General features: G+C 35.6%; 1 protein-coding gene across 1 annotated transcript in view; it reads right to left on the reverse strand.

Moving 5' to 3' along the window:
• LOC107554853 (ciliary neurotrophic factor receptor subunit alpha-like) overlaps positions 1-11,614 on the reverse strand; it is a 186,033-nt gene that overhangs the window by 26,827 nt on the left and 147,592 nt on the right. Inside the window, exon 6 of the mRNA XM_016237493.1 lies at positions 9,553-9,716. Coding sequence (XP_016092979.1) covers positions 9,553-9,716 — 164 coding nt within the window. The remainder of the gene's footprint in view (positions 1-9,552; positions 9,717-11,614) is intronic.

Below are 11,614 nucleotides of genomic sequence, written 5' to 3' on the forward strand. Positions count from 1 at the left end.
TATTATTATTATTATTTGGCTGCAATGTGAAAAGTTTTTGTACAAAAAAAACAACAACTTTGAACGTATTATTTGTTGTTGTTATAATTATTTATAATAGATATTTCTAATGATAAATATTATTATTTATTTGTTTTGAGGCTCTTAACCATCTATTAAACAGTAAATAATGTAAATAAAGTAATACAATATTTTCACAACTCTTTGAAGAAGTAATTTCATGGTCTCTCTGATAGAGGGGGAAAAGGTACAAGGCGAGGATATTTGTGGAGAGGGAATAATGGGTTTCAGCACCAATGTATTAAACTCCGCATTGAGGAGAAACAGCTTGAGAGCCAGACCCATCAGCACTTACTCGTGTGTGAACATGAATGTGTGTCCATTCGCACGCTAGTGGCATCACTATCCTGATGACAGATAATGATGCGTAATATCACTTGTCTCTGAAATAATCAGAAGTCCGGCATCTCTGGTGACAGGCCTGCAATGGGGCAATTACAGCCAATGAGAGGAGCATCTGTTCAGCAGAGCCCAGAGCGTCACACGCATGTGAGGATCTGTGACACACAATCCATCAACACTGAGAGCAGCCACACCATTCACTGAACCAGACCTGTGATGATTACGCTAAATACATGAGACAGCACACACTTAAGGTGTGTTCATGTTAGCGCAATTTCAGATGCTTTTCACCATCACGCGGAATTCGAGATGAAATTTGTGAAAAACAGCCAAACTACTACTTGTAATTGGTGTGTATGAATTCATAAGATGTGATTCGTATGGAAATCTTTTTTACTAAAAATTTTTTTACCAAAAAAAAAAAAGTATGCATGAAGGTCCACCCTAATCCAAACAAAGAGATATGAAAACAAAGTACAAATGAGATAAGAATTCATACAAATTGGCTGCCACTTTCCAAAATATTAAATTGTTATGAAATGCCACGAGATTGTGTTGGCTTGTCAGAGTGTTACAGCAAAAAAATTATAAATTAAATTAAATAATACTACCAATAAATTAACATATATATATTTATTGGACGGTATACGGTACATTTAATTTATACATATATTTAATATTTCATATATTTAATATTATTTAGTAAATAATAAATAAATACAATTATCTTGCCTTATATTCCTTTTTTATAAGTATGAAAGCAGTATAAAGGAATTTATTTATTTATTTCAAGAAATTGTTTTATTTATGATGCACTGTTGCATTTATTAGCTATGATAAATTAAATGGTTTCGAGTGTCGATCCCACCCCCCCTTCTCTGTCTCTCACTTTGCTTCACCTGCTTTCCTACATACATACATACATACATACATACATACATACATACATACATACATACATTAATTAATTAATTAAAATGGTTTCTTAATTTGGTCAGCCAACTGTTCATTTCTATGGGTCAGATGTTCGTTTATTATTAGGACATCCAGCAGAAGTAACGCCCATGAACTATAATACCTTGAGTGATAAAATCACGTGAATTCCTCTCATTACTTGTACACTTGCGATGTAGCCCTGTGTATTCTAACAGAAGTGTCCTAGTCTTGTTGCACAAAAAGAGCAGCAGCATGTAGAAGTGTAAATGTTTGTCCGGTGTGTGTGTGGAGCAGACGGGGGCCGGCTGGGGTGGAGCACGGGACGTTCACCAAAGATGGCTGAATACCCCTCTTTCTCCCTCTAATTTCCTTTACCATGCTAATGGCACTGCAATGCCAGAGCTATTGATTAATCTAAGTGCAGTTGGAGGATGAGAGGCTCTGTTGGCAGATGCACAAAAGGCCATTAAATGCCGGGGGAGACGGGGAACGCAGCGCATTGGGCGGAGAGAGACAAATCAACGGCTGGACCAATCAAAGAAGGGAATTGTGGGGAAATAAGCACATGGTAAGCGAGACGACGATGATGGCTGGTCCTTCTGCGTAAGAATGAATCTGACAATCGACAAGTGAACTGAAACTGGTGTGAAAAACACAAAGCAGGTTTGAAGAGATAGTTCACTCAAAACTGTAAAGTCAGTCATCATTTATTCACCCTCATGTTGTTCTGAATCCCTACACCATTCTTTCTTCAGTGGAACATTTAGAAATAAAATGAATCTGAAGACTGTGCTGGAGACACAAAAGTAACATGAAAGTCTCATAAATGTAGTTCATCTGATTTGTGCACTGCGGTCCAAGTTTTCTGAAGTCATATGATAGATCTGTGTCAAAAACAGACTGAAGGTTGCTATGCATTTATAATCTTGGCCTCCAGTGTCCACTGAGTCTAATTCGTGAATGATTCATTCAGAACGGTTTTGTGATGAAGTAAAAAGATGTGATTTAAAATTAGGACTTAGAATATAGTTCACACATAGCGTGGGACATGTTTTTTTTACCATCTTCTTTCAAAAATAAATAAATAAATAAATAAAATAAAATCAGAACAAAACAAAACAAAACAAAACAAAACAAAACAATATAAAACAAAATAAAATAAATACATAAATAATAATAATAAACAAATAAAAATAAATAAAATAAAATAAAATAAAATAAAATAAAATAAAATAAAATAAAATGTCACCTAGTGTAAGATTCTCAATTAACTCAAATGTGAAAGGTGACAGACAGGTTCAGCCTGAGGTCTCCACTCAACAACAAATTAAACAGCGATTCAAACGGCATTCGACCCATCTGTTGTTGTATCTATTAATCAAAATATCAAAATAGCAGTTTGAAAGAAATAAAGCAAAAAGAAGACAGAAAATAACGTCATGAGCTCAGCAGAAGTCAATGTTTTAGTTGTCATGAAGTAAACCTCAGTGCTAGAAGTGCTTGTGTGTCTTTTAGGGAGCATCTTCAGGATTTATATACCCTGAATTCTGATGAGATCCATAAATAAGAAGGGGAATGGAGGCTGCGTGACGGGACCGTGAGAAGGGACAGGTCATGATAGCGTTCAAACAAAACGCCGGCCCCTGGGCCGCACCGCAGCGTGACTGAGCATGCTTTCATAAGACTTACACATTTCAGAGTCTCCAAACACACACATTTTGTATATATGACCATTTTTTCCCTCTCCATACTGCCGGCTAATTTGCTGCAAGCCGCCTCTGTGCAGTTATTAACTGAGCCCTGAGCCACTGTTAGCTACAGTGAGGTGTTTTGGAAGTTCATAATGGCTCACACACATACACATACACACACACACACACCCAAACGCACAAAACAACCAAGCAGGCATCTGATTTCCCCCTGTTCACTGCCGTTTGATATCTGCAGCACGGACAGCTGTGGATGATATCATAACTGTGACTGCTCACTGACATCACACGCTAATGGCTAATGGGTCCTATGAAACACAGTCTAGTAGTCAATAAATCAGCATAAGTGCACTGTTATCTGAACCTGTCTCTCCATTAAAAAAAAGAACAACAAAGGAAAACTAAGGACAAGGCAACGCTACGCTGTTGTGTATGCTTGCAGTTTCTTCATGAAATCAAATATTAAATAAAAGGCTGTTTTGCAAAACTGCATTTTATTCATAAATGTAAACTAAAACTTTTGAAATAAAAGGGAAGATATAAAATGAGTGTTATTTGCACTATTCAAGGACACATGAGTATTGCAGTGTGAAACCAAACAATGTTTTGTTTGCAAGAAACCAGGCTGATACGAGTGTTTCAACCCTTTTTGTTTAGTAGCAGGTAAGCAAAATGATTGTGTTAATGTCCCCACAGTAATAGTACGTTATTAATTATGAATGGACATCAATTCTTTGATGAATAGAAGGTTTAATGAACTGCACTGATTTGAAACCTGAATTATTTTGTAAATTATAAATGTCTTTACTTTAGATACATTTACTGAATCATTGCGCAATAAAATTCGTGAAACACATAAAACATTTTGTATTTTGTTTACATAATATATTTATGTGTATATATAAATACACACACATACAGTATATATTTTTTAATATTTACATGCATTTACATTTATATATTTATATTAATATAATTTATATTATATATATAAATATATATATATATATATATATATATATATATACGTAACATTTTTTCTTAAATATATCCATGCATGTGTTTGTATTTATATATACACATAATAAATATACACAGTACACACACACACATATATTATGTAAACAAAAACTTTTATTTTGGATGCGATTAATCGCGATTAATCATTTGGCAGCACTAATAAAAAATAAACAACATCTGCGCATCACTTACTGTTCTAAAAACAATATCCAAAATACTTGTAATGCTACATCCACACCAACAGGTGTCAGTATAAATATAAAAAAATACAATTTAACATTTTACCCTTTTAAGGGGCCTCCAAAAATCCGAAAGTTAAATATCTGCTATATGGAAAATCATTTTTTCCCACACCCAGAATATTTCTTTATACACTTTACATCTTAATTTTATTTTTTACACTCTTTGTTTTGAATGGGCGCTATGGAAAAACTTGCGTTCTAAAAAAACAGGCATCTAACTAGCAGAGGTTTTAACAAGATCATGCTAACCAACAAAACAAGCGACACTTGTCGAGAATGATCTACAATGTGGACCAGACTTTATGTTGACAGTCAAAATGTTTGCTATACTACACAATTTCAAAAAGAACATTCTAAATCGCATTCAAATTCCTTTACTCTTTAAAACTACCCCATTTTGGCATTGTGCACTACTTCTGTAGCTTTAATTTTGTCCATCATTGTGATTACCCGAAGCAACAGTAAGCCAAACCACATTAGATCTACAGTCAGATATCAGTCACCTGAAACTGGATGGAGCTCTATGAAGCCTGGCCTCTAACAGAGCACATTCATTCTGAGCAGCGACTCCCAGAAGCCCCCACTGGTCAAGAGAAGATTGTTTCTCATTTGGCTGAGTGGCACCACAGCGGCTTGTTAAAGCTTGAGTTTAAATACATCATTTCTGGGAATGAAAGGGGCGAAGAAGAAAAATGGCCCAGCACACCATTTCTTTCTCCTCCGTACCCCCAGCCTCCTTTCTTTTTTTCACACTCCATGCTGCTGCTTTTCTGGACAAAAGACAGAGTGTGAAACATATGCAGTCATTTCACAGCTGTCTCGTGTCTTTTCGCCGCTCCCATCTATTTCAATCCATCTTTCACATCTCTCTCCAGAATAACTTGCGATTAACAGGATTTCACCTGTTCTTTAAATGCATGTGCTAATGAAATGCATGTACAACCTTAATATTGCAACTATAATTTTTTTATGTTTAACCCAGTGGGAAAATGAAAAACATCTGCGCTATTTAGTCTGTGGTATTTACACACAGAAACCTGCTATTTATACATTAACCAGCAAACCAGGCACTAAATGCGCAGGTTTAACATGGTGAAAGTTTTGCTGGTTAGTATAAGCCTTTAGCCCCTGCTGGTAAATGTTGTAATTACACCATTTGTTAAAAATAATAAAATAAAATTAATTAAATACATACATGCATAAAATTACCATTTATTCCGTTAGCCGCAACTTTTAGCTCAGGCTGCCACTTGTTTTCTTTTAGCAATCAATTAATCTTTCGATTTTTTTTTTCCGATTAGTCGATTAATTAAAAAATTTTTTTGTTGCCAACCCCTCTAATAAATCTATTGATTCTTTTCTGATTAGTCCATTAGTCCTTTGTTTAACTTTTATTTATTTATTTATTTTTTAAATCGATTAATCTTTCGATAATTTTTTTAGATGAATCGATTACTCGAATGATTATTCTCCCCAAACCATCTAATAAATCTATTGATTCTTTTCTGATTAGTTCTTTGTTCAACTTACCAAACAATAAAAAACAGAACTTCTGCCATTCATCTATCCAATGTTTCACTCAAACGGTGTGAACTTGCCGAGAATGCAGTTGTGAGAAAATTTCCATCATGCCCAAGAGCCGGCATCATTGGGATGAACATAAAAAGTTGGATGTATTCATGCAATCAATGCAAAATGATACATTTGCATAATTGACACCGTCGATTAGGTTGACCCACCATTACGGCAATACTTTTATCCAAAGAGAAAGAACATCATGAATAATTTGTCATACAGAAATGATCATAAACAACACTAAAACAATTCAGACAGAACATGCAAATAAACACTGCTATTTAATAACAGCGGCCCTATTTATTGTTAGTGAATTTGGCACTCAAAAATACTGATATTTTCAGCATATATATTCCCACTTCAAAATAGACGTTTTATAATCTCTTCTTCACACCTTCGAGCGAATGAAAAGTTTCAAAGTTCATCACTCAGCGGGTGTGAATGTAAGCATATCTTTCTTATAATTATCCCACACTTCCGTTGCTCTTAGAGTCGTCTGTTAAATGCCAGTGCTTTTTAAAGCTCCGCTGCACCATATGTCTCTTTAACTCAGCTCCATCAATTACAACTGAGCAGAAACATTGATCCATTGAATTTCTCAGTCCACTCATTTATCTGAGCCGCTCAACAAAAATGACATTTCTACTTTATAATCATGTATATGTCAATGTGAGGCCACACATTTAGCTTTTGAGCAGGTTATTTCTAATGTTAGGTTTCAATAGTAAATCAAGAATGAACTATTACTTATGGTACATATTTAACGTTTGTTTTTCTGATCTTGAAATATGCCTTTGATATATTAAAATTGTAATGCCATTCCAAACCTGCATGCAGTGGGTTACACTTTAGATGTTCTACTAACTATAAGTAACTTTGCAACTAAATGTCAATTAACGCTCATTAGTCTACCAATACCCTAATGACTGCTTGTTGACATGTAGTTGCAAAGTTACTTATAGTTAGTAGAACTCTTAAAAGTGGACTATCAAAATAAAATGTAACCAAAAAGTGGTTTTGTCCATACAATGTTGTTTTGGACCCCATTGACTTATATTGTATAAAACCATTAGAACATTCTTCAAAATATCTTCTTTTGTGTTCCACAGAAGAAAGTCATACAAGTTTGGAACAACTTGAGGGTTAATAAATGATGACAGAATTTTTGGGTAAACTGTCGTCTTAAATTAATGAAAATTTCCAGTAAGCATTTGAGAAAGATTGCATTATTTGTGTCAAAACAGTTGAGAATGAATCCAAAATGAGTCTTAATTTAGTGGATTCACTGTGTTCTTTTAATGCGTGATTTCCGAACAGATGGCTGACAGTTGAAAAAAAAAAAAAGAAGTCCTAATTATCAGACTATGGATCCAAAATTAACATACTTTTCCAGGCAAACGCATTTGAATTTGTGCCTGTCTGACTACCTATTGATCTGTCTACCCATTCCTCCATGACGAAAGGCCTCTAACATTTCTGTCAAAATTTATTTTTGTGTTAGAATTGTAAATCTTAAAGAAAAAAAAATTGAAGAATAGAAAAGCGTGTCTGTTTAGACAGTTCTGGCAACAGAAATCGGAGGTAGTAAAATCTGAGCCATGTTTGCATACCCGCACCTCAATTCAGCTGGAATTGATGTTATTAATATTAAAAAAGCAAATATTAAACATGCCCAATTCTTAAACCCAGGGACACCGTCGGCTAGCCGCGAGCGCTTGATTGTTTCCATGCCACATTTTGCCGTCTGATCCCAGGCAGCTTTGAGGCATCCATCGCTCAGCGAAGACTGTTCCAGCTGCCATCCCCTCATTCCTCAGCAGAATGAATGGCTTCCCTACACGACGCTCCCCGTGCCGAGCTGGCTCTTTCATCTCTCTGAAGCCCTCTTGCCGTGATACACTACGTGAGTGCACATGTGAGGCGCAGCTGAAACGCGGCCCTGCCGAAGACTGATGAGGTTTCCACCTTGTCGTGATGGAGCTCAATATGGTCTTTGCTGGAAGCTGATATGAGCTCGTGTTCGGGCTGATATGGTTTGTTTCAGAGGAGTAGTGGTCTCAGAGAACTCAAATAGGATTTGTATGGCACTGAGTAATAGTTGTTTTGAAAATTTAGTTGGATTATTTGTAAGGAGGGATGAGATGCACTCTGCAGTGAAGTATGGCATCATGACTTCAGCTACATAAGATTGGTGTTTGCACGTAGATTGATTGACAACTTTAAGTTTAGTTGCTTTACTAGAAATACATTCTTTTCAGTGAACGCATGCCTTTTTATGCAAATAAGTCTTATTATAAAATGCAACACATTCACAAAACCTGTTGTTACTGTATTAGCCTGGTGCAGTTAACGTTGGCATGAAATGAAAATTTATTTTGTAAATGACTTTTGTAGATGTCATTGCAAACAATTCATACATATACGATTTTTCTTAATCGACACTGTATCAAAATATCGTAACGTGATCTTCCAACAGATTTCTCTCTAGTAACGCAAGCAGAAATTATCCAATCATTTAATCCACTTAAACCCTGCCCCCACTACAACGACTGCAAGTTTTTAATGCCACGCCCACATCTCAAAATCCAATCAACAACCAGCAGATAGAACCAAGTCCCCGCCCTGCACTGTTTTTTTTTTCTTTTCGATAATTTGTATATCACAATACGGAAGAAAGAGATCTGTTTCTAGTAATGTTGTCAAAAGTACCGACTCCGGTACCAGTCTTTACTGAAACTTAAAAAATGTCAATTTTCCGCTAACATTTGAGCGCTGTTGAGCGGATTCGTAAACACCACTGATTGGCCATTGTGTTTCATTTAATCTGTATAAGGCATTACATCGAAGTTAGAAGTTCCAGTATCAGTGGCAAAACAACTTTATACTGCATTCGTCCAGAGCAGGTAGTCTAATTTTAAAATTCCCGAACAGATTTGAAATATTTCTGACACAGTTGATATTCTTAGTGCCAGGCAGTAACTAGATTATAGAGTGAGATGTGCTCATCTACTTAAGGAGCTTAATGGAAATAAGCATGACACAACATCTACTTTCAGCCTTGATATGTAAGAGGAATAAATTCAATAATCCCAAGAGGGGTTTCTTCTTCTTAAGAAATCTTCTCTGACTGACTGGCTGGTGCTCTCATTCAGTAGTATGGCAACCTATATGAGCTGAGACTATGGGATATAAATCACCTATTTTCAACTGTCCAAAACTCCGACTGACGTCTTGGTGAGCAAATCAGTTTCCAAAGAACATGTCTGGTCTCATTCTGTAGAGCCGAGGGACACAATTGGACTCATGTGGAGAGCTGACAATGGAACCAAATCACAGCAGCCCACTTTGACCCCTGTATTCTTGTACAAAATGAGATGTGGTTGAAATGCTATTCTAAACGCTGCAGAAAAGACTAACATAGCTGGTTACCAGAATATGCCGTTTTGTGCAATAGACAGTTGGGTTTATCCTCACTGGGATGCTGAGCCACAGACAACTGGCTTATTGAGAAAAACAAGACTATGCTGTTTGACCAACTTTGGCAAAAATACCTAGCTGGTTGGGTTTATGAAAATACTCTCATTAATAGTTTGAGGCCACATAGCATATGCGCTTTACATAAACGGTAAAGATGACAAGAAGCTAGAAAAGCGGTGTTCCACACTTACGTGCTGCCACTGGTCTCGGATGAGAGGCCGGTAGCGCAGGAAGTACTTCAGCGGGAAGGTCTCCACATCGGGCCACGTACTGGGACTGTTCCAGGTCACCTCTAGTCTTCGTGCATTGTTGGCTACGGGTTTGGCCACCACCTTCTCAGGTGGGTCAGGTTTCACTGTTGGACCAAACAGACCTCGATGTAAACTCAAGACCAATCTCAGGTATCATATTCAAAGGAATAAATCCCCCCAAATTAATTCTGTCATCAGAATTTCATTGCTTTCTTCTGTGGAAAACAGATGGAGAAAAGTCCTCAAATTATATCCACACATGGCCATATTCAAACGGGTCACGTCAAAACGCATCTCGCCAGGTTTGACGTAATTAACACTAAATGGCATTTCTTCTCATGTATCTCATAACAGAATGCATCTGGTATGTTTGAATAGGATTAAAATAATAATAAAAAAACAGTCTGGTTCTTGCACATAGTATGGCTTAAAGGCAAGACACTACAGATAAATAGGGTTATATATATATATATATATATAAAAAATAATAATAATAATGACAGGGCAACTCACCATACTTTCCCTAGTTCTTTAATCACAGTACATTAAGACAATTGTTTTGTATTTAACGTTTTCTAAACTTTTATGTTTAAATATGCAAATGTTACATTATATAATTACATATTCATTAGTTTGCATAAAATTCTAGAACAGAAATATGAAAATTTGATTAAGCCAGGATCAAAATGTATGTGCAATTGTGCTGACATATTACAGATAAAGTATTGTTTTAAATACTGAACAATACTGAAAAGTATATATATATATATATATATATATATAGTAATTTATAAATGACACTAAATAAAATTGCATGTAAAATACAAGATTGATGTTCAACCAACAAAACTTTATTTTAGTGATGTCAAATGACATCCCCTTCAACCAGTAAAATTTAAATGTATTGGCCATGTGCTTCACATTATTGGTAACAAAGGCATTAGCACATGTTAGGTCTCATGCTCTCAAGGCTCATATTGATCTCATTTTAGACTAGAAAAAATACATATAAAGTTATAAAAAATATATAATCATACATCCAAATGTGTTTTCTAAATTTTTTTTGTCATTTTTAATGCACTTTTATAAAAACAATAACTCAGAGCCCAAAAAATCTGAGCGTCATGCAGCGTGACAAAGTCCTATTATGGGATGCATATTTGCTGTAGCTGGCACTATTGACCAGCATTGGCAGGCAATATAATAGCCTTTATGCATGTGTTTTAGGTTCATTTTTGGAAGATGGAGAGACAAATCTGTACTTATTTCAGAAGGTATTGATGATAGTAATAGGAGTGCATCAGAAAATCAGGTTGTAGTAATAAAAGGAGTTGTTGAGGACCAAGGAGGATAGAAGCAATGAGGGTGAGGGCAGGCATCAGGCATTTGGGTACATTATTGTATGCCAGTTTAAAAGATGTGATCTATAAAGCAACCAGAGGCCAGGAAAGATGCCAATGTCTATTGGCATTACTACACTGACAGGCAGCGACGCTCCAATGATGACTGCATAAGTCAACATCTTATGTGTGGGGTATATTGAAAAAGAAGAGTCTTGTTGACTTTCACGTGTGCTAAGATAAATTGATTTGAAATTCCAAGATGAAACACAGTGTTAAAGTTGTTTTAATGCTTTTGAAACACTAAGACATTGTTTTCAGGCAGTGAAATTGCATCCGAATTTGTATCAAGCTTTAGACATTTTCACGCGTGAGTTCCAAATCAAAAATAGCAGCACAAGAAAAAAAAAAGTAATGTTCATAAAGATTTTTTATATTTTTTGAAACCGTAAGACCTTTTCACTTCTTTTCAGGTAGGAAAACAGCATTTTATTGTGTGTGAAGTTTCAGACAATTTGCCAAAAATAGTTTACCCTAATGGGACAACGTCAGATGTAAATGACGGAACCCTAAAAAGAAGGTCAAAGGTCAGATGTAGAAAACACACACACATATATATATATATATATATATATATATATATATATATATATATATATATA

Source organism: Sinocyclocheilus grahami, unplaced genomic scaffold, assembly GCF_001515645.1.
Source record: "Sinocyclocheilus grahami isolate Dianchi unplaced genomic scaffold, SAMN03320097.WGS_v1.1 scaffold516.1, whole genome shotgun sequence".
NCBI classification, from domain to species: domain Eukaryota; kingdom Metazoa; phylum Chordata; class Actinopteri; order Cypriniformes; family Cyprinidae; genus Sinocyclocheilus; species Sinocyclocheilus grahami.